Raw genomic sequence first — 25,470 nt, forward strand, 5'->3', positions numbered from 1 at the left:
TGCTTAAGTAAAACTCCTTGGTTGAATATTTTATTTTAATTCTCTCGTCCATGTTCTTCAAATCCAGAAATTTTTAAATATTGTTGACTCACAACCTGAATAAACTGTTCAATGGTGGCCTTTTCCTTTTGTTTTCATGATTAGAGAACACGATGAGTTAAACAAAACAAGAGACCGCCTAATTACTAGCTCAACCCTGAACGTTGCGGGTCGAAACTATAAAGATAAGATGATTGCCAACGGTAAAGTAGATGGCTTTACTTAATAAGCTCTCAGTGAAATATTTTAATATAAATGAACGATTCGGTAGTCTCAGTATCAACAAAAAGACGTGACTAATTTTATTATCAATAACAAAATCAAAAAACTAAAGTATTTAAAAAATATAGTCAATGGACCATCAAAAACTACTCATTTACAGAGGCTTTTCAATACAAATACTGTAGAATTTATATTTTCGCTTAGGTGGTTCAGAATAAAGTCTGAGCTTACTTAGCCACTTTTCGTTCAATCTAATTTATTTCGAAACTTCCGAGCAATAACCCAAGGTTAGTACTTTGCTATAGTTTCATAAGTTTTCTTAATATTCCAGAGATAGCTTAAGTTAGAAAATCCTTCTCTACACCACCCACTCGGTCTTAACTATTCTCCTGGAAAGTTATAAAAACAAAATTTAAAAGAACAAGATATGCAAAGAACATACACTGTACTTCAATAAGAATAATTTGGACAGCAGTTTTCTCAAAAGTTCTTACATCGTGTTTGCAATTATGCCAATGATGAAAACTCAACAGAACTTCAAAAATTAGTCATTGCTCAATCAACAGTTCAGACTGTTCTCAATACCATATGGTTAATCTCTTCTTCATGTTTCAGCGTGTAATTTCATATCAAATGAGTCACAGCCCCCTATCGGGAAATCTTCAAATGCGTCTATGAGTGCTTTGAATCCCCACCTTAGTGATTATTGACGATTATACTGGATTGTGATTGGATATGAATGTGAAAGTTATGGTTTGTCATAGTGTTTCAGGCCAACCGTCCGCACTTGTCCTTCCATGCATTATTCAGATTGTCAAGTTGTTTTTCGTCCTTCACTTGAAGCAATCAAAGCCTCTGTTGGTGAAGCAAGTGGAGTTAGCGGCGCACCAGCCCCTGTGATGTTGCTTTATGTGTGATCAGCGTGAGACAGAAAAACGTTTTCTTGCGGAAATCCAGCAGGACTAATGTATATAAAAATTTAAATTTGAATTTGCTTCACTACACAATCATCTCTCAGAACTAAATATAACTTACATGAAGAGGTACAATTTTTGAGGTAAACCTAAGCTAGGAACTGCTATATTACCCAATAATAGCGAACTGTCAGTTGTTGACTGATCTCTCTATAATCGCCTAATTTTTCTGCAGTAGCTCATGCCTAACTCTAACGTTAAGCAATTAAACTGACAAAAAATGACTGCAAACTTACTAAAGACCTACATTCTAACAAAACCAGTGATAAACGCAATCAAAGTAAACTCTCGACAGAGTCTCTTAGCTAATTTTTATCTCTAAGGAAAGAGTATCACCATGGAAAACAACAAAGACTGTATATCAAGCTGGTGATTTTAGATTCAAGAAAATGGGCCCATAAAAACTACTCCACAGCAAACGTTCATAACAACCGCAGTCCATGATTCGCTTTTTGGATAACCGTGCCCGGACATCTATCGTTTTTAGGGGCGCTTAACCGATTATATCAATCGACGACTGATATAAATAGGGAATATAGGCTTTTGCTATGATGAAACATTCTAAGATTCAACTGATAAAAAAAGAAAGAGAAAAGAATTAACAACTTAACGCTTGGTAAAGAGAAATCTGGAACAGCAAAAGAACTTCTTTAAAAAATAATTTCAGCATCTCATGAACTGTCACAAAATACTTAATTTTCATCGGCAAGAATTTAACATCCTAAGATCCAAATGAAAAATTCCTGAATCCCTCTCTGGTGGCCAATGTAGAATTTAAAATCCAGCTAAGTTGGTTCCGGACCTTAGCCCCAAAATACCAAGAAGTTTTGAAAACAATTTCTAAATTTTGTTTTTTTTTATAATTTAGCCCTCCAGGCGACTTCAATTCTCTGAAAAACCTGCAGCCCTAACTAAATTGTAAATAAAAACGGGCTCAATCCCACACTTCTAGTACTTTTGCCTTTTAAGAGAAATATATCAAAAACACGCCGAAATCTGGATAGTTACTTTCTGCCTTACCAACAGGAAGGAGAGAAATCAATTGCAAAATTAAATTGGAAAGAAGCTCTGAAAATATACAAAAATCAAGTTTACGCCCAATTTAGTAAGTAACCTCTAATTTGTGGTGAGAAATCTAAGTTTCAATAAAGGTTCTAAATCCGTTCAGTTTAGACAAAATCAAAACTGCCATTACGTATCAAGATCGCTATTTGTTGATTGAACTGTTTATAAAGTCCTAATCTATTTAGCCAGTATTCTTTCATTCTAATTTAATTCGAAACTTCTGAGAAATAACTCAAGGTTAGTACTTTGCTATAAATTCTTAAGTTTTCTTAATATTCCAGAGATAGCTTAAGTTAGAAATTCCATTTCTACAACTCCAAAGATATCACCGTTGAATCAGAGACCTGTCTGGAAAGATCCGATAATGCTTGCGTTTTTGTTTTGAGAAGCTTTTATTTATTATTCTATTACTATAATCTTTTACCTGTTCGTTTGGGTTATTGGAAGGTGGCTGGGTGTATTTGGGTGCTGAGGATACAGTTGAGCCCTTGTGATGGGCCATCGCTGCGCCACTATTCATAACTTAGTTTAGTAAAAAAAAATTATAAAACTTATAAATCGTCACTGCCATTAAATGACGCCTCAAATTCTCTTTGAAAAACTATGCGATAAGTTAAAAGCAGAAGCTGTTTGTATTGATATAAAAATTGGTTTCATCTAAATTTAAAAACTCTCAGTTGCAAATCAACATCTAAATGAGAAAAATATTAAAAATAACAATAATTAGTAAGTAATAATTTATAGTAACCGTGTTCCGCTTAAAATAAGTTTCCAATTAAATCCAAATTTGTGCAAACTGATTTTGTTAAGTTATTTCAAAATTTCGGCTTCATGAGCGAAATGAAAGAGATCAGTGCAAAAATGGGGAAAATACAAAAAATGCTGTAATTACGGAAGATCAACAAACTGCATCTATTTTGTGGTTGTATGTTTTTAACCTAAAAAATTGACGGCTGGGAGAAAGGTCAATTCCTTTGAGGTGTACTATTTGACCCATAAATGCAGAAATGTTTGGGTAAACAAAATGTCGTATAAACAGCAAGACTTTTGGTTCGTTTAAACCAATGGCTCGGGGGCAAAAAGAGGATTAGGTTACCCGTAATAGGGTTATTTACACCACTAAACTGTTCCTCCAAAATATTATCAGAGACTAAAATATGGGGAAAAGGAGAAAATTCCAAATTAAGACCACAAAATTGTATTATCACAATTAAATTAGGAACAAAATAGAATAAAAAACTGTATCATTCCATAATCTACGGTGAAACGGAACCATAAATTTGTCGTTATAGCCTAGGGTTTATGAAGATAAATGGAAACATTAGCAGTAAAAACAGTTCTTCCTGCTTTTAGTTACATCATTGTTTTTGTTTAGAATAGCAGTAGTAACAACTGGCATCAAACCAAATAAGAAAAAGAGTAAACAAGTAAATAAGAGGACATGGCTAAATTAGGACAAACGAATCAGTTGATCAAGTCCACATGTTACTATTCAACTCTAATCCAAATTCACTCAACAATGAATTTTTTGTAATCCTATTCTGAGAGCAAAGTCCTTCAAGTCACAAGTCCTTTCAATCCAGCAAAAACTACAATGGAAAAAGAACAAACAAACAAACTGCAATTAGAAGTTGCAAAACGCTGGTTTTAATGATAGTTATTTAACCACAATTGTGGTCAATACCAGCACAGAAAATACGAGGATTGCCGGCTTTAAGTTTCATGCTGCGCTGTCAACAAAAACAACCGAAAGGTCTTTTATGTTCAAGAAGTCCATTTCAAGTACCTAAATTGGAGGAAAAAAGTCTCTTGTGCATCTGTTAAAATCTAAATTAAAGCACAGTAAGACGACTCTTGCGAGTCTGTGAGGCGCAGAGAAAATTCCCTAATACCTCACAAAAATATGACTGGGTTGAATGATTGCTGTGAAAGATCGCGTGCTCGACCTGCTGAGTTTCATCAGATTTTATGGACATTTATATTTTTGTTACTGATTATGTTTCAAAACGAATCCGTTGAAAAGTTGCTAACATTCAAAGTCATGAAGTCAGTTGCTGCTAAAAAAAAGTCAGTTGCTGCTAAAAATGGCCAAGAGTTTCACGTTCAAACTTTTTGTTTGTATTTGCATGACGGTTTTTTTATAACTCTGTAACAATTTTCCTGTACTTGAAAAATTATATCAATAGCAAATCGATTGAAAACACAATTACTGAGCTCATGTTTTCCGAAAAAAATTTGCTTAGAAAACTCTTCTAGAGTTTTTATTCGCGTAACTGCAAATTCTCGTCATTGTATAAATGCAATTAATCTAGAATTCTCTGTGCATTACCTTACCCAGGTCTAGGTACAGACTTATGGAAAGACAATGCTCGAACAAAATGTACTATGAAAAGACCATACTCTGGGTTTTAGCTCGACTCAGATTTTTCGCAAAAGACTTTAGCTGGACCCAAAATTTTACAAAAGATTTTAGCTCGACCCAACATTTGGGCTGGACTTAAGCTCGACAAAATGTTTGAAAACAAAGTCGAGTTAAAGTCTTTTCGTTGGTCCATCATTGGCCTTTTCATAAGCCTGCTTTTTGCCATTACGTGCAATATTACATATAACGAAGTCAGCATGTATGCTCCTCCATCCTTTACGATTCAGAAGAACCGCTAATCCCTCTGTGATATCCCCAACTGTAGAGACACTCTCTCGCGCCGCAACTCCACCTCAAGTTTGTATACTGGATTCGAGGTGCGAATCCAAGCTTTGGTTAATTCGTGTGATTTCCTCTTTTAGATTTACTTAGCAATCGTGGCGCGATTGCACATGAAATTATTGAGTACGGAATTCTTTGTCAAATCCACTTAGATTGTTTTATGGTAGGAAAACAGAGAAGATTGAGAACAACTGAATTCGATAATAAGATTCAAGAGAATGAATAAATAGTCAAAAGTGGGGGATCTGAACAATCTGAAATATTGACTTTTTAGTCGGCGGTAAATTACTTGTAGGTGAACTATGACTTATAGCCTGACAAGGGCAAAAATGAAATAATTTAGTACAAATTAATAAACATGGACTTAATATGGTACAACCGTACCACATATCCTTGGCTCGAGCAAAATTTTAAACTGTAACAGTGTAAAATTTATGATAATATTAACATATGTACTGGTTATTATAAATAATAAGAAATGTGAGCAACAACAGATAAGTGACGAAGGAACAGTGGAAAGGAGGTTCAAATGCAGGAGAAAAGTAAATCAATGCAAACTTTCAACATTTACGGTAAAATATATGCATGCAATATAAATTAAGGCATAATCGCGATGCAAATCCACAAAATTAATAACGTAGAGGATATGGTTATATGAGCAACATCAATTTTAACTAAAGTATATTTAACACGAACACGGTTAGTTAGCGAACATAAACACGAAATGAATGGAAAAGTTATACGAATCCATATTTAAATGAACAATTACAGAATTGAAATTTGAACAATTTAACAAATTTAGTCTAAAAGTTTTAACTCAAATTTGGTTTTCTGCGTCAATGACGCTCATACTGATTTCTCTTGCATAGTCCTCATATTCGTAGCTCTCAGGAGACCATGTTCCCACTGGAGGAGATGCGGGAGGGCTCACTACTCGCAGCTCGTAATATGTATCAGGAACAGGGGGCTGTGCTGCTTCTTCCTGAATGATGGTCTCTATAACTGAATTCGTTGGTTTCTGTTTCTTAGAAACAGGAGCGGCTGAATCGTCACTTATTGAGCACACCGAACTCTCAAATCGGAAGTAATCTGGAGCGCGGCGAGTACGTTTATTTCTAGAGGCTGAAGGGGAAGCAACAGATGATGTCACTGAAGAGGCAGCAACAGACGAGGCATTGGATGTGTTTAAAGTTGCGGACGTATTTCGAGAACGCTTTCCTCCTGCTTGGGGCTTTCTAGGTTTTCGAGACGCCATTTTCTTGGAGATGTTGCTATTTGCTGAGGAGACTCCCGATGCTGCATCAGATTGGGTTGGTCGATGGCGGATTTTAATCTCTCAGCGAAATTTCTTCTTTAATTCTTTTGTATGTTGAGAAATCTTCTCCTCCGTGGTTTTCTCATATGGAAGGGGTCGTCGTTTGGCGTATTCCCAAAGATCTGTATTTCGTTCGGCGCGGTTGCCGAATTTGGCAATATCACTGTTTCTGACACAGACTTCGGTTACTCCTGGTTCCTTAATAACCGTAGTGGTATCAGATGTGCGGACAACTGTACTACCCGGGGCCAGGGTTTCCCATAATCCGCGAAGGTCCCGTTTGGAGCGCTTTGTGACTTTTCGAGCCAGTTTAAGATCCAGTGACTGCTCTGTCCGTGGAATAGGATTGTTCAGTTTGGGATGCATGATGAAACGGGAGATAGAATTATTGTGATCCCCATTATAGCGGCGTCCCGCGTCTACATGTGCTTTCTGCATCGCCTCTTCGATCAATATATCGCTCCGATCCCCCGTCACCCATTCATTTTCGTCCAAGTAATCTTCAACAGGGACGGTATCGGCATCTAAATAGTGGTGAAGAATGTTTTCATATGATAGATTAGATGATTTGGGTATTGTACTTATATTACTGAGTGGTGTGTTTGGCTTTCTTCCAAAATGTGCTTGGAAAGGTGTTACGTTTGTTGTCTTTTGTTTACATATACGTAATTGATATATTATTGACTTTATTGCTTCTTTAATTGTGAATGTTTTATTTCTATTGTCTGATTTCATGCAGCTTAAGCGTCTTTTAATAGTTTGTATCAAACGCTCCACTAATCCTATAGCTCTATGATCGTTTGCAGGGGCAGTGAGTATGTTAATATTATGTTGTTTACAAAAATTTTTATCTTTATAACCTATTAGACAACGTGCTTGATCTAATCTAATATTTCGGGGAACACCGTGGATTTGAATGTAGTCGTCTAAAAATTTAAGAACATTTGGTCCATTAGCTTTGTCAAATATTTCTACAGTGGGATATTTAGAAAAACGATCAATACATGCAAGGAAATAAATATCTTGATCTTTTTCATTTGTGATAGGTCCTCCCAAATCAATTTGTATTTCTTCATTAGGCTCTGTACATTGTAGTAAAAGTTTCCATTTAGACGCCGGAACAACGGGCTTACGATTCTTACCAATATCAGTACAAGGCTTGCACTGAGCCGCTTTGTTCAATATTCCTCGGTGCATATACGGCCAGAACGCGCATTGCCCAAGCGTTATCATGCCCCAACTTCCCGGATGTGTTAAGTGGAGGCTTTCCAAGACAGCGTCCTGAATGGTGAATTGCTACACCTTCGTCCACGCAAACACAGCCCGAGCGGACATGTAGGTCTCTCCAGTAGGAGAACATGTAAGGATTCACTTCCTTACACCTTTGAGGATCGTTTTGAAGAATGCAGTCACGTACTTCCTTCAGGACTGCATCCTTACTGGTGAGAACCGCCAAGAAGCCCTTCGTGAAGAGTTGCGTGAGGTTGTTCTCGAAGACCTCTTCTTTTGACAGGTCCAAGTTTGGGGAAGTTTGGCCTTCATTGGACGATCTGGTAGTATTCACTGCAGAATTAGGGGTAGACTGACATGTGACCCGACTGTGTGTAGGGGGAGTTTGCGGGTTAGATGCTGAGCTGCTCATCGTGTGATTGTGGATTGAATGGATATGAGATGTATTTGACTGAGTATTGAGATGTGTTTGGATTTGAATTGGCGTTGTACTAATAGTAGAATTAGACTGGATTTGTGCTGCGTTTGCAGAGTTTTCAAGAAGCAACTGAGTGGTATTACGATTAATGGCAGAAAGCAATTTGGAATAGTTTGTTGTGCGAGGATGCGAGGCACGTGTGCAATGTATGTGAGTGACGCTGTTAAGGTGCTGTGATTGACAGCTTTGTGGTGTGGTAGTTACATAAATTGCAGCAATAGCGTCGCGAATGCGGGTAATTGTTGCTACCGCAAATTCCTCGTCATATTTGTTTGTAACTTTTGCTTCTTGATTTGGTTGGCGAGAAATATAATCTACCAGCCCCTTTTTTGCGCAAGGTATATGTTCAATATTAAAATCAAAAGGTAAAAGACGATCGATCCAGCGTGTTAATCTACTATTATAAGATTTATTAGACCTATGTTCTTTCATAATTGAAAGTAATGCTCGATGATCAGTGATAATTGTGAATGATTTGCCAAATAAATAATATTTAAAATATTCTACAGACCACACTACGCCTAACAATTCTAGTTAATTAATGCTATAGCGTTCCTCATTAGAGTTGAGGAAACGAGACGCGAATGCAACTGTATGCCAGCCCGTAGGCGAACGTGGTTCTAATGCTGCTCCCAATCCCGCTCTTGAAGCATCGCATTTGATCCGCGTTTCCAAGTGAGAATTTTAATGTGTATTTTCTGTGGCGTTTGCTACTTTATTTTTAATTGCTTGAAAGTGTGTGTCATGTTCAGTGTTCCAAATGAATTTTTTGTTCTTTTTTAATAATGGACGAAGGGGAAGGCACAATTGAGATAAATTAGGGATGAATTTTCCTAGATAATGAACAGAACCTAAGAAAGATCGAAGTTTTTTTAAGTTTTTAGGTGCTGATAGGGAAGCGATTGCCGCTGTTTTTGACTCAAGTGGAGCTATTCCTGATTGACTAAACTTATGTCCTAGCCAATCAATTTCTATTTTTGCAAAATGACATTTAGGTAAGTTTATCCGTAAATTATCCTCATCTAATTTCTTTAAACGTTTATAGACGAGTTTTAAGTGGTCTTCTTTAGAACCACGGCTAACTACTATAATGTCATCCAGAAAACAATAGGTATTTTGAAGTCCAACTAAAGTGTAATCCATCACTTTTTGGAAAGCCGCTGGCATATCAGTTAAACCGTAAAAACCAGTAATAAAGCGGTATGTTCCAGTTCTCTCACCGCTAGTAATATTAAAATTACAGTGTTGAGCCGTTTCCGGATCTAATTTATGTTGGCTGTATGCGTACTTCAAATCCAATGTTGAATAATATGCTGTTTCTTGTGATGCGGATGTATTCAAATTCTGTTGAATTGTGTCGATCAAATTGTCAATATTTGGCATTTGATATTTGTTTTTATGAATAGATTTATTGAAAATTTTTGAATCTAAAGCTAATTTAACTGTTTTTATCTCTTTTAACTGTAATTACTATAGGTGAAATAAAATTTTTGTCTGAGCAACTGTTTAATTTTATGATGTGTTTTTCGTCAAGTAACTTTTTAAGTTCTATATTAACTAGTGGTTGTAAATTAATTCGTCCTTTTTGATGTGTAGGTGTAAATTCATTATGAAATGTTGACTTTACTGAATGTTTTAAAGATTTACCGACACGGGTGATGAGATCTGGAAAAACCAAAAGAGATCTGCCTCTTGATTGGACATTGATTTTGATCAATATTTGCAACTTGTTTCAATTGTATAACAGAAAAGCCTAGCTTTGGAAAGAGATCTCGTCCAATGATGGGTCGGTGACCGTCTTCCACTACAGTTACATCAACGCCCGTGGCTATCCAGTCATTACACTTTATTGATGTATTGATCACACCAACAATCTTGATTATTTCATCAGAAAAAGTTTTCAGATCATGTATTTCGGGTGACTGTACCCAATAGATTTCGTTGCATTCGGACACCACTGTGTCCGCCAGACTTTTATTCACAATAGTGCGTACGCTTCCCGAATCCATCAATGCTTTTGTGCTTGTATTTCCAACACAAATGACTATATTTACGGGTTCTACCTCACGAGTGTCGGTTTTGATGGAAATTGCAGCTACACAGTTATCGTTGTAATCATCGTAGTCGGAGTCGTAATTGGCATCGTAGATGCTCTTCTGCTGTAGTAGTCTGCTGATATTGTTAACTTGTTCCGCCGCCGTTGCTGAAGTACCTACTGTGGCCGCCTCAGAAACCGAGTCATCTACATAATTTACTCTAGGTTTTGGTTTACTGGGTTGTTTTGATTTGCGGCAAACTTTTGCGAAGTGGTTAGCAATTCCGGATGATCGACTTCTCGTGACTTCCTATATCGCAGTTTAGAGACAACTCTTGAAGACACCCGTAGTATTTTGCCACAGGTTCTCCTTTCATTTGTTTTCTAGTGAAAAATGTGTATCGATCAAATGTGATATTTCTTTGTGAACACCCTTTCGTTCAGTGAACACCCTATCAAGGCATTCCCAAAGAACTTTTGTTGTTACTCTATCGATCTGAATACTCGGTTCTTGAGAACCAAATATTCGTCTCCTTTCTATTCCCAAGCTGAGGTATGTTAGAGAGACTGCTTTGCTATCACAATATTTCCAAGGTTTTTCTCCACACAGTATGCCAACAAGTTCTATTTTTTGACAACGATTGAGCCACGAATTTTTGAGCTGTTCATTTCTGATACGTCGATCTCGTTCACTTTGAGCTGTGCTATTTTCGACATCATCCTCGTAAATAGGTTCTGGGGATAGAGTGACCTTGTCCGGGGGATCTTCAAGGAGAATGTCAATTGAAATGCCTTCTTTAGCCATGATAGCCAATTTGATCTGCCATCTATCCCATCGTAGTGGAGGTTCAAGTGTTGACTTTTCCCAAAAGGGCTCGATCCCAAGAAGTGCACGTTCTTTGGTTGCCGACTGCGCCATGTGATATCCCCCACTGTAGAGACACTCTCTCGCGCCGCAATTCCACCTCAAGTTTGTATACTGGATTCGAGGTTCGAATCCAAGCTTTGGTTAATTCGTGTGATTACCTCTTTTAGATTTACTTAGCAATCGTGGCGCAATTGCACATGAAATTATTGAGTACGGAATTCCTTGTCGAATCTACTTAGATTGTTTTATGGTAGGAAAGCAGAGAAGATTGAGAACAACTGAATTCGATAATAAGATGCAAAAGAATGAATAAATAGTCAAAAGTGGGGGATGTGAACAATCTGAAATATTTTTTTAGTCGGCGGTAAATTACATGTAGGTGAACTATGACTTATAGCCTGACAAGGGCAAACATAAAATAATTTAGTACAAATTAATAAACATGGACTTAATTTGGTACAACCGTACCACACCCTCAAAAACCAGCATTATTCTTTTGAAAAAGATATTTCAAGTTTTGGAAGGGAAAACAAAATAAATAACGCCAAAGATTTGTCATGGCTAACGGGGATAGAACCAATACACTTATACTAGCTGGTTTCATTGAATCAAGCGATCTTCTGATATAATCGAGCTGCCATAACTCTTTATCTTAAGATTTGACAAAGATTTAAGGCTTTTGGCAGTTTTCCAACTGTTTCTCAAGTTGGACTGCTCTGGTGCAATGCTATTTAGTCTTGCTCGTCCTCTGCTTCTGTATGTACAGAAGCACAAAAAAATGAAAAAATTCCGATTTTGAAAAAAAACAGACTTATGAAAAGACTAATGGTGGACCCATGAAAAGACCTTTACACGACTTTGTTGGTTATGAAATGATTAATGCTGGACCCATGAAAAGACCTTAGCTAGACTTTCATTGTTATGAAAAGACTTAAACTCGACCCATGAAAAGATATTAGCTCGACTTTACCTAGGAAGCTCGACCGTGTAATAATAGTCAACATTGGCCCCCTACTAAACTTTTAAAGTCTTTTCATAAGTTGAGGCCTAGGCCTGGGTATATTCCAATCTAGAGTTCAAATCATCAAGTTTATTGCTATGAAATATAAAATACTGTGTAGGCAATCGTTAATTGTCGATCATAGTATATCAAAATCAAAACGTTTTTCCCCTTTAGTAACAGCACAGCTTACGATAACACATTTATTGATCTCGTCCACTTTTTGTAGATAAGATAAAATAAGATAGTTTATTGGATATTGTTTTTTGATACCATCGTCTGATCACGCGTCATAAATTTCACGGCTAAACTTCTCAAAAGAAAAACTAGTCAGAAGTTAAACTAGCGTGCCTGTCAATTTTTACTTTCCTTAGTATGGTTTATAAAAATGCAATTACAGAATAAATAGAACAATGTTTTCACTACCATGCTCTTGTATATATACATAAATATAAAAACAAGGAGGCTCGTGAATGTGCGTTCGCACATGATGTTCCGACCCGAGCTGATCTACAATTTTGACTTAATTGTCAACCAAATGATAAGATAACCAAAAAAGGTTGTTTGAGTTTAAAAAAATCGTGACACACCCTAGCTACTAATTGAGTTACATAATGCCATGCCTCATTGCAGCGCTCACGAGATCCGCCAACAGAGAACAAAAACAAACAAAATAAGCAAACCTAAAAATTTACAACAAAAAAAACTTGATACCTAAATGTAAAAGTACCTAGTAAACAACGTCGAAATGCAATCAGATAAAACCTTAACTGCACAAAATTTTCATTAACTTAAATATACAGCAGACAAGACTTTTCCTTATTGAGACTAGGTTACAAGTTGAAAGAAAATAATAATGAGGCGAAATTAATTTAAAAAATTCAAATTTTTTGAAACCAAACAATTTCAAACGTCTTAAAAATCAATAGCTTTGAACAACAAAAATTCTCGATAAGTTTACTAAAAAGTCATAAAGAAACTGACAAGACCTGTCTTTGGTTAGACTAAGGAAACGGACTATAGATGCAGATAAACTCAAGAAATTACAGACGAACTGCGAAAACACAATTTATTGAAGCCATTGAAGTAACTAGCAATTATCTGAATATTGTCTTTATTTCAATTGTTATCTGTACTAATTGAGCTCAAATTATACTGAAGAAATACATAATCTCACTTGAACCTCATTTGAAAAAATTTGGGCTCTGTTATAACGCGAATGTGGTAAAAGAAGAGAAAAAGAAACCCAAATAATGACCAATCGCAAAACATTTTTGAAAACGTATATTGTCCCCAATATGTTCCCCAGCAAATTTAATGTTGGAACTACAAAGAATTCGAGGGGACCTCTAAATGACGAGAATAAATTACAAAATGACGAAAAGAACATCAAAAACTGAAACAAAAAAATTTTGAAAATGAATAATATCAAAACTTTGAACACTATTGGCAATAAAGTGACTGCATAGAGTAATATCAATCGTTCAATGTTCAGTTAAAACCTTATGAGACCTCTCAGCATTTTACGACTACTTAAATAAACAAAACAACAAAAACGTTGAATTAAAAAAAATGAAAGAAAAGTGACGAAGCCCTAAAAAATGATGATTAGAAAAACGTTTACTTTCATCAACAAATTGTTAACAGCAATAGAATTCTTCTTTTTTTCAATTATAAGACTTCAAAAAATCAACAAATAAGGAATATTATCTTAAAATCACGAAATCTTTAAGAAAACCCGTAGTCTCAACGCCATTAAATAGAATAGATTTAAACGGCAGTCGATAAATACGCTACCTTATGCCTCGTTGGGAAAAGAATATTGATTGTCGTTCACCATTCATCAATAAGACATCATAAAAAATCCCATGACTATGAAAACAAGCACAATTACAGGCAAAATCAAAAATTCCGTAGAAAAGTGCAAGCAGAAAGTGTCGAAGCCATTTTATCCATAATCTTTATCTGAAAACTTTATCCAAGATTATTTCAATGTCCACTCTGGGTCAATGGGAAATCTCAATTTTTGGATAATGTAATATATTTAAAAAAATAGTATGAAAAATATAATTAATAAAAAAGTATCCAAAATTTAAAAAATTATATGAAAACTTGTCGCATCGAAGTCATAAAAACAATCACTCAACATAAAAACGCTAACAAGGTTAATTTGAAATGCAGTAGAAAGAACAAAAAACGAGGGTCCGATTATCAATGAAACTAACTTACAGTTCAAAAAATTAAGTTCAAAATCGGCTAGCGCTGAAAACAATTCGGCTCTGTTAATTCGCGAAAGTGCTAAAATAGGAGAAAAAGAAACACATATTGTCCCACAGACAAAACATCAGTTTAGACGTAAAATCAACAGAAAGTTTAATTTTTGAACCACAAAGAAGTCGATGGAACCTCTAAATGATGAGAATAAATTACAAGTTGACGAAAAGAAAAACAAAAACTGAAACAAAAAAATTTTTGAAAACGATTATTATCGTAAAAATTAGGACTCCTCGCTTCGAACTGACTGCATAGAGCAAAATCAATCTCTCAATCGTCAATTAGAAGCTTGTGAGACCTCTCAGCATTTTACGACTTTTTAAAGAATAGAAAAAAACAGCTACAAAAGGAAGTTCAATAAAAAATGAGAGAAGTGTCGAAGCCAGTAAAAAAACGTGTTAGTAAAACATCTCTTTTTTCAAAAACTTTTTAGAAGCAATAGTATTCTTGTTTTTTCAACTATTAGACTTCGAAAAATCAATAAATATGAACAATTATTTTAAAATTATTTTAAAAACGAAATCTTTGAGAAAACCCGTAGTATTAACGCCATTGAAATCAATAGCTTTCAACGGAAGTCAATAAATACGCTGCGTTAAACCTCGGTGGGACAAATATGCTCTTTGTTGATCACCGGTCATCAATAAGACATCAGAATAGTCTCAAGACTATGAAAACAAAAAACAAATACATGCAAGACCAAAACTTCAGTAGGAAAGTGCCAGAAAAAGGTGTCGAAGCCATTTAATCCACAGGCTTTTCTCTGGAAACTTTATCCACCATTCTCCTAACGTCTTCTTGGAGCCAATAGGAACATTCAATATCAGGATAATGTGATAAAATTTGTAAAGGAAACAAAATTATGAAAAAAAAATATCCAGAAGTTAAAAAATTATATGAAAACTCGTCGATACGAAATCATAAAACCAATAATTGAAGATAAATCCGCCAACCAGGTTTATTTTTGTTGCAGTAGAAAAAACGCGGGTTCTGTCTTTATTGAAACTGACTTAAAGTCCAAAAACATATGTTTAAGATCGGTTAACGTTCAAATAATTTTTTTCAATTTCTAAAGATTATATTTAAAGACTTACCAGCCTTTAGCTGTCCACTCAGAGCACTAGACAGGTTCAATTAATTTTCATTGGGAAGCCTTTTAGTCAAAGTGTCTATGTTCTAGGACTCCAATGCTCACTACAATCTCAAAAGGAAAGTCAAGATTTCGATAAAAGTTCCGAACACTCAGAGTCGAAGCCAAAAAAATAAGAGCGATTCCTTGAAAACTAATTTTCTGTTGATTGGGCATCATTGGACAGCAAAATAGGTTTGTCAACGAAACCTCTATTTGACAGGTGATGAATCTCTTAGTGACCTAAAAAACAAAAAGAAACTTTTTCTAAAAAAAGCTCACAAATAGAATTTGAATTTTTTTTATAGTAAACTTCCCTATGAAACCAGAACTAGTCTTTTTAATCGCTATTCGCCTATTAGGAACACCAAATTAATGCATTTTGAAGCGTGAAATCTAATTTTGAAGCAAAATTTCCATAGAAAGAATGTTAATTCGAACAAAAATTATGGTAAGAGTGAACAAAAGTGAACCTAATATCCCGAGTTCACATGAAACTTTAGACCTCGATAACTCCCCGAAAAAAAACGAAATGCCAAAAAGTCGTTTCTATTTCGAGTTCAACGCTGAACGAGCTTTTTAATGATACCACTCACATTTCTCTACGATGAATATATCGATCGGCCAAAATTGTCTGAACAAAAAAAACCATTTGAGTATATAGTTCCTCCCCCCCCACAAGTGGGGTCGGAACAATTAAATTTTAAAGGAAGTTAAATTGAAATCGAGCTCAATACAGCTCACGATACGAAAACTGGATTAGCAAATGATTATCAGAATTCTATTTCTTGTGCAGTAGCTTTTTCTTTTTTGTTCTAATGGGCAATTTTGTATGAGGAATCCTAAAGTTGTATTTTTGTACATGTAATGAAGTATGCTCTTCATAGCTCACTACAATTTGCTAGCAGCATATAGGGGTTGATGATTGAAAACAATAATATCTCATAAGAATCAGTGTTGCCTTTACTTCGCTTTCAATTGTCTTACAAAAACGTTTCACATGTAATAAATTCTGCTAACCGTTAAATAACAAAGGAAAGATAATAACAAAACTAAAATTATCTGGTCACACAGAACTGAACTCAATAGCATAACATCATTAACACATCTTCAAAAAAGCAGCAAACAAAAATATTTAAGCACAAAAATATTGCGTCATGAAAATAAGAAGAAATTTTCAAAAAATGGAACTCAAATCAAATGTTGATTTTTGAAATGTCAATTTTTGAACATTCTAATAACACTTAGTTTCGATAAGAATTGGGGAGATGGTTCAGATTATCCTCTCGGGCATTCATTTCCGTTGATTTTATATTTAGCGTGTTATCATATCACAAAAACAAGATGTGGGCGTCGTCAAAACATCATACAAAAAAGGAGACAAGACAGAGCACCAACAAATCTGTTTTTGGTTCTAATATAAACCAGGTTTAGGACAATAATAATTCAACTCAGCTCTTGCTACTGCTATTTGTATGAAAAAGTTGATTGTTCGTCTCCAAGAAAAAAATAAAATTGAAAAAAGAACGACGAGATGATTGTATTTTCAAAAATTCCTATTCTCTTTTGTTATATTCTAAAGTTACATTGCATGGGCTTTAAGTAGATACAATTCTTATCTTTCAAAATTGCGTAGAATAGATTTGTTTTATGGCCTAGATTATAAAGACGGCCTAGATTATAAATTCCCCGATTTCGATAAAATCTTGAATAGTAACTCCGACAATGATGAAACTACAAAAATTTAAGCTACACTTTACCTCGTTTAGTGTTCTGGGTTTTTGAACTATTTGTCAATGGCTATAATTAAAATCAACCTAAAATATATAATTTTGCCCCTTTTTGTTCAATTTGTTGGAAAAATCTAGAACAATGCAAACTCAAACATTTTGTCAATTAGAGTTATAACACCAGCACTTCCTTTATATACCGAGAAGGAGTCATTCAAATATAGGTATTGGTCTGACCAAACAGACCGAATTCTTAAATTTGCACATTTTTTTCCAGACCAATAATTTGGTTCGCACCAGACCCCCCTGTCCGCGACCAGAGTCGGTCCGACCGATACCTGACTTGGGTCGCGGAGCTCATCCGGGGTTTCAAATAATGAAAACGAATAATTGCGTTATTCAACGTAGTTGAATGCTAGTGAGTACAGCAAATGATGCTAGGCATTGAAAACGCTTTAATAGCTGCATTTAAAGGGGAAAGTTGTTTTGAGCTGTGAAACATGACAAACCAGCAGGCAAAATTTCAGCGTCAAATGACGAAAATTGAAATCAAAACACGAGAAATATAGCTTTCGCTCAGCTCACCGATTCCCATTAATAAAAATATGGGAATTTTGATAACACTCTTGGAATGCGTTCGTCGTCAGAACTCAGAGCCAAACTAGGAGTACGAACTTAAAACGGAGCAATAACGTTTCACGAAAATACTTTCCTTTCATCGCATGTTACCGCTGATTTTACTTCAGTTTTCATATTTTGCATAAAATAAGAGGAAAATTAGAAAAGCATCAGAGATTTGTCCATCAAATTTGATAGAGCTGGCAGATAAAAGACTAGATAAAACTGTTATCTAAAACAATTGATGCATGAAACTTTGATTTAATCTCACCGTGTCATCAAATATGAGCTGATTGGGGTCGACATTGGAAGTAGAAATTGGAACAGTTGCCATTGCCACACAATTCGATCTCGAGAAGAGTAAACAAAAGATTTCAAAACGGAAAATATTTACAATTTTTTCCCAAAATGAACTATTTTGTTTTACTTTCCGGTTACGTTTGATGACAGGTCAATGGGAAGTAAGTTTAAGCTCGGAGAACGATATAGGAATAAAGCAAATTTGTTTTAAAATGCAGGCCAGACAGATAATATACATTTACCCGAGATTATAATTACTAACTATTACAGCTTTTAAACAGTCATTTTAAAAGTTATTTAGTGATCACGTAAAATAAAGCTGACCATTTTTCATGTGAAATTGAGTAAAATTTAAGTTCATTTTAATGCTTTACGTTTTTTAACTGTTTAAGTTTAAAAAGGTTGCTAAAGAGTAATATCGAATGTTTTATTGCTATAATGTAAATTAGCTGCAGAATAATTAAATATTGCAAGTCACTGTTAATTTTTTTTTTTTGGATGTCATAAAGGCGGGCGCGATATTCTGAGCGGGGGTAAAACTATCAAAATTGAAAAAAATGGTGATCAGCTTTTGGTTATCACTGTGCGGAATGACTTTGTGCCTCATTTGACGCGATAGTAATGAATCGGTCGTCACGTGATGAGGATAAAGGAAAGCGGGCAATTTTTCCCTTTTATTCCTGACCAAAAATTAGTTTGCTCGGCTAAGATGATTGTTAATCTGGCATTGTTCCCCAGAGTGCAATAAAAGGTATCGACACGCGACTTGTTGGCCCAGTTCAAGTGTATTTTATGGTGAATGTGATGCCATAACGAAATGTGTAAAACTAGATAGTCCAAAAATAATCCCACAAATCCAATTTGTTATCTAACAACTACATTAGCAACTTCCACCACCTCCACCAAACAATACCTCAACATAGTTCAACTTTAAACTGCTCTGGAAAAGTTGCAAAAAAGTTGCAACGAAATAGATTATGAAATATTTCGCATTGATGCGCGAACATTTAAGTGCCATTGTAAAATATATATCGCGGGCGGCCGCAGCGGGTCTGAAAACTGTGGAAAAATCAATACAATGAAAAGAAAATTATAAAAACAAAGAGAGGGAAAGAAGGTAGACGCCCCAAAGGAAAATAGTGGAAAGAATATGTGGGCGTATGATCAAAATTTGACAGATAAAAGATGGAGAGACAAGCACCTGTCTTTATAAGCAGCTGTTTTCACACACATCAGACATATTGTCAAGATTCTGTAGATGAAACTTAGAAATTGCCGACAACATCAAGAAGAGACGCAAACTTTGAACAAACTGCTCAAGTTAAATTTTGTGTTCTCTGAAACGGCATGAACAGAACACAAAATGATGCAAAAATGATGCCAAGATGGAAAAGTCTGTTTCCAACTCAGCGGCTGACACCAGCAGCGGGACCAAACTGACTTTGTTTTAAATTTTTTTCTTCGGGTCAACCTGAGTAAAATAATGTTTTATCAAAATCACTTTTGCACCTCCGCATTTCATACCTACGCTTTCAGTGGGGGCTAGAAATTCAAAAGAGAAAAAAATTATTCTACTGACCTTAAGCTTGTAACTATGGACCTTGGAACTTTTAATAGGTTTTATAACTATTTACAGTTTATACTGTTTTTCAACAACTAAATTACTTTTATAAAGTTTAAGTCGGCAAATCACGTTTATATTAAATCACATTAATCTTTTAAAAGGATTAATAATTAGACAGGATTAGAGGTTCCGTATTTTCCCATTTATTATGACCACTTCAGAAGTATCCAATGTTTCTTTAGCAGGGCACAAGTTTAAATTGTTGAAGCAATTTCTTGGTACTTCGATATTTCGAGAGCATATTTGTCGGGCGTGTTAAACGCTTACTCTCTGCCGTTGCTTGATTTCAGTAAAACTAGTCATTCAATATTGCAGTTTTCTATACTTGAGCCTTATCATCGAGAAACAATCAGTGTGAGTTAGCTGTGGCTGGTTAATTACTAAAATGAAATCCAGTTCTCCATGAGACGGAAAAAAAAGCAATTAGTAATCTTATTAGAACATTAGAAAAACTTTAAAAAATCTAGGCGAAAAAAATGAAATTGCCATGCGGCTTATTCAACAAGATGATTTAACTATCTGCAAAAAAATGCCAGAAAAGCCGAAACATTAAAAACTAATTAGTAAATTTTAAACAGTTTTTTGATGAAAATTAAGAACATAAGTTGAGTTCTATTCCTCCAATGGCCTGATAGCAAATAATTGAAATTGCTGGCACACCAGTTTTCTGCACTATTTTTAGGATGTTTAACAAAAAGTAAATAAATTTGTTTCTGCATAATTGCAGTGGCGCAGCATTAGGCATTTGGTCTGCAGTGCATTAAGAGCAGCTGTTTTCAGCTATCCTTTTTCTTATTCAACTCATTTCAGACTGTCCTTTTTGTGAGAATGCATGCACTTTTTGATTTAATACTATGGCCACTTTTTTAGTGTCTGACAATTTAACACCATTACGGTCATGATTGGACAGGCTATGATTAAACTGGAGCTATGGTTAAGTGAGAAATGATCCTCACACTGTCAACTTCACAGGGGAAGGAGATCAAACTATCGATCATTGGTATATGAAGCACACACCTTACTTCTCGGCTATCACGCTACAGACAGCAAGAAAAAAGAGATTGATCGTCAGTGCTTCATTTCATGCGCTGGCAAATTTTTATAGTCAAATAATTTGAAAGTATGAGTAAAGTAATACGAGTATATTGTTACAGAAACCTGAAAAAAACTTGATCCCACATTGAATCCGAATTAAGGAAAAAATTAAAACAATGAGGCTTGTTAATGTGCGTTTGCACATGATGTTCCGACCCGCGCTCGTCTACATGTTTACTTACTTAACTGTCAACCAAATGAAGAGAAAATCAAAAAAGAACTCGCGAAATTAAAAAAAAAAATTGTGATACAAATTAGAAAATAAATTAAATATTGCCATGCCTCCTTACAGTGGTCACGAGATCGGCCATTGAAAAGACTATAAGAGAAAAAAAAAACAAACAATAAAATGAGCAAAAACAAAAACAATTTCTACTGCAAAATTTCAACAACTAAACTTAAAAGCACCTAATAACGAAGTCAAAATGCAATCAGATAAAACCTTAAATACGCAAATTATTTTTTGTGACTACAAAGCAGATGGGACTTCATATTAATGAAACTAGGCAAAAAATTGACAAAAAGAACAAATAATGAGGTGAAATTCAAAAATCAACCAAAAATATATAAACCAAAATATTTTCAAAAGTTTCGAAAACCATTCGCTTTTAACAAAAATATCTTGATACATTTAATATAAAGTCAATAACCAAACAAAAAGACCTACCTTTGGTTAGAATAAGCCAATGAAACGGACTAAAGGTGAACAAAAACTGAAAAAGTTACAAACAATTTGCTAAAACACAAACCATTGAAGCCAATAAAATTTTTCGCTGTTATCTGAATTTTACGTTTTTATTTTAAATATTATGTAAAGTAATTCAACTAGAACTATACTGATATATTAAACATGTTCAAATGGGCTACATTCGAAAACCATTTGGATCTGGTAATAGCGAATATGCTAAAAGAAGAGCAAAAGAGCACAAACATTGATCACTAACAAACTTTTATTAAAACGCATATTGTGCAACAAAGAAAACCATCAGTTACAACGGAATATTTGAATTAAAAGGAAGTGGATGGGGCTTTTCGATGATGAGAAATAGATACAAGTTAACAAATACAACAACAAAAACTAAAAAAACATTTTGAATTGTTTGAAAAAATAATATCATAAACTTTATGGCTGTTTGCTATAAAAAAATGCAATTAGTAATTTCATTTTTTCCGCCCTCAGTTAGAAGCTTATGGGACTTGTCGGCATTCTACGACTACATAAAGGTTACACAACAGGCAAAAAAATCAGAGAGAAATGGGTTGAAGCCCTTTAAAAATGAACTATTCAGTAATAACTTTTTCATTTTTAAATCATTTTTCAACAACAATGGAATTTTTTTTGTAACGTTTTAACTTCAAAGCAACCAACAAATATGAAAAAATAATTTAAAACCACAAAAATTTTGAGAAAAACCGTAATATCAAAGCCATAAAAAAAATCAATAGCTTTCAACGGAAGTCAATAAATATAAAGTTGTAATAAATTATACCTCACTGGGAAAGCAATCAATCGTGTCGTTCTTAAGTCATCAGAACATCATCAACAAAGTCGCTTAACTATGAGAAGGGCAACAAATACAGGCAAAAACAAAAAAAAATCAGTAGAAAATTGACAGTGCCGAAGCCATTGAAACCATACGTTTTTCTGTGAAAAACTTATCAATGACCAACTGAACGTCTTCTCTAAGGCAATGGGAACCGTCAATAACAGAATAATGTGATATGATTTCAATGGGATCGAAAATTTTAAAAAAACAGCCAGAATTTAAAAAAAAGAAAAGTCGTAATATCGAAGTCATAAAGACAATTTATTAGAAGTCAAAAAGCTAAAAATGTTAATTTTGGCTTTATTTTTGGTTGTCGTAGAAAAGTAGTAGGCCCTGTCAATAGTGAGGTTGACTTACAGTTCACAGAAACAATTTAATATCTGTAAGTGTTCAAAAAAAATTTTTTTAAAATGTTTTTAAAGCCTTAACAGCCATTAGCTGTCCACTCAAATTTCTACATAGGTTCACTTACTGCCCATTAGGAAACCTATTGCACTTTTAGTCAACGAATCTTTGCCATAGAACTTCAACTGTTTACTAGAAACTCAAACAGAATATCGAAATTTAAATAAAAAATTACGAAAACCCATAATCGCGGCCATAAAAAACATGAGCGATTCCTTGAAAACGAATTATTTGGTCATTGGGCATCATTTGACTATAAATGAAGTTTGTCATCAATAAAACCTTGATTTGGAAAGTAACCAGTCTCTAAGGGACTTGAAAAAAATATGAAATGGTTTTTAATATAACAGCTCTCAATTAGAAAATGAATTTTTTGATAGGAAACTTCCTTATGAGACAAAAACTAGCCTTTTTTATGGCCTTTCGTCTGTTAAAAACACAAAATTGATTCAATTGTTTTTTAAAATTTAATTTTGAATTAATATTTTTATAGAAACAAATCTCAATGTGAACAAAAATTACGCTAAAAGTGAAAAAAATATATGCCAAACATCACGTGTTCACAGAAAACTTAAAACCTCGATAACTCTTCGAGAAAAACGAAATTCAAAAAAATGTTTTTGATTCCAAACTCTACGCTCGACGAGCTTTTTAGTGATACCACTCACATTTCTTTGCGATGAATATATCGATCGGCCAAAATTGTCTGAACAAAAAAATCCTATTTGAGTATATGGTTCCTCCCCCCACAAGTAGGGTCGGAACAAATAATACTTTGGCCTAAGAATGCAATTTGAGTGCTGAAACGGCTCGTGGATTATTTGGTAGCAGAGTAGTTCTTATATGATCCTGGTCAAAGTGTTGGGCAAGTATTCCGTACACATTAGTAGATAGGTCACGGAAATTTCGAAATCCGCGTTATCTGCTTTAAGAAAATCCATTACAATCATGCTTTCATTTCGTGATAGAAACCGCTTGTTGGCACACCAGCAACAAAATCAGATTAACATTTTGGCTGAACTGCTGGCCCTTCTCGTAAATATAACGAAAACAGCTGAAGAGTCAAGATAATAAAACTTTGAAAACGTAATTTATATATATATATATATATATATATATATATATATATATATATATATATATATATATATATATATATAGGGTATCTTTTAGATGAAAAGCAGAAACTTAAGCGTGACTTTTTTCGAAAAAATTGATTTATCGCGTTGTCGACTAAGTTACGTCTGGTCGAATACCAATAACATTGAAAAGTTGTCAACTTTATTGCATCAGCTAATTATGTCTACTTGACGAATTTTTTTATGTGCTGTTTGTAGAAAGTAATGAGATTTGACTTTTGTTCACCAGGAAATTTAGCAAATTGAAGTACTCGCAATTATCTTCGAATAAGACTAGCAATAAATAAAACTAAATGTATTTCTGAAATTTTCAAAAATCTTTGATTTGAGACAATTAGTTAAATTGAAATAATTGATATGCTTTCTTTTTTACATTGAGCTAAACTAATTAAAAACTTCGTGGAAAGATAATTTAATGGAATTAAAATTTATTTTTCAAGGTCACTCATAACATAACAGATCGAACTATGACCACTGACCTTTGTTAACCCCTTTTTGACCTTGACTTACCTTTTCGTCAATTGCCCTGGGAACACACGCCTCACTGGCAATGTACATTATTGTACCCCACGTTGTTCAATCTGTGTAATACCCAAAAAGTTAAAGGATCGGATTAAGTAACCCGCAAATAATACCGCTGTTTCCAAGCTCTCAAAATAAATGAAGGGTCTTGAACGCACGTTGTCAAACACAGGGAAAATATCAATCAAAAATAATTCATAACTTTACAAAGGATCTTTTCGTAACATTTCCCCTTTTTTAGTTTGTAAAGAAGATGTTTTTTCGAAAGAGACATAAATTTACAAGGTTAAAAAATTTCGTCAGCCGATCTTGACAATAAAAAATTTAATTAATTCGCTTTTTGACAATAGGTTCCCAAGACCTCGTTAACTTATTCTGGAACTTATATTAACTGCCAAACCATAACATGTAACTCAAAAATGGATAAAACTTGATTTTTTACGAAAAGGAATTATGGAAAAGAAATCGAAATTTTATGGAAGTGATCTTGAGAACGTTTTTATTCACAGTAAAAACTTTATGATAAGTGCATGTAACAAGTATGTTGTAAATCATAGATTGAAATAAAGAACAATATTATGGATACAAATAAAATACACTAAAATAACCGAGATTGAAAAATGTTTTCACGTACAATTTATACAAAAATTTGTTTCCTTTTTCTAAAAAGTCACTACGCATAGACTGTTATACCATGGAATAGTAAACAATATTATCAATAATAGTTGTAACCAAAACGCATTTGAAGTAAAAGGAGCGTATCCATTCAATCTGTACAATGACAAGAGAAGTTAAACTACGCATAAAAATAGTTTTCCACCATATCATATAAAAACCAGTGATCCTTTTAAACTCCAGATATTCTAACCAAAGTGGCAAATTTATACTCCAAACTACTCTTCAATGAAAGTTTGTTCATTAAGCAATACTGAACCATGGTATTATCAGTTAATATCAGTACTGAACCAAGATAATATTAGTACTGAAGCAAGATAATATCAGTTAAAATTGCAGTACTGAACCATGATATTTCAACTCTGTATTTTAATACGGGTCATAACATGACAATGTCAGTTTTTTGGGCTGGGCAGACAAAAAAAACAGACCAAAAATTTGATTTTTGGAGCAAACGGCATATGTGTCACTTCGTCTGAATG

At 34.4% G+C, this 25,470-nt stretch overlaps 1 protein-coding gene across 5 annotated transcripts in view; it reads right to left on the minus strand.

The window, feature by feature from the left end:
* LOC142337561 (A-type potassium channel modulatory protein DPP6-like) overlaps positions 1-25,470 on the minus strand; it is a 148,549-nt gene that overhangs the window by 78,135 nt on the left and 44,944 nt on the right. Inside the window, exon 1 of one of the 5 annotated variants that reach the window (XM_075386886.1) lies at positions 24,302-24,798. The exons of 2 other annotated variants lie outside the window; for them this stretch is intronic. In XM_075386886.1, coding sequence (XP_075243001.1) covers positions 24,302-24,349 — 48 coding nt within the window. In that variant the 5' untranslated portion in view covers positions 24,350-24,798. Of the gene's footprint in view, positions 1-2,724; positions 3,770-17,952; positions 19,324-24,301; positions 24,799-25,470 lie in introns of those variants that run through there. 2 more of the 5 variants (XM_075386884.1, XM_075386882.1) reach the window with 2 other exon arrangements.

Source organism: Convolutriloba macropyga, chromosome 4 (assembly GCF_964194025.1).
Source record: "Convolutriloba macropyga chromosome 4, txConMacr16.3, whole genome shotgun sequence".
Classification (NCBI taxonomy): Eukaryota; Metazoa; Xenacoelomorpha; order Acoela; family Convolutidae; genus Convolutriloba; species Convolutriloba macropyga.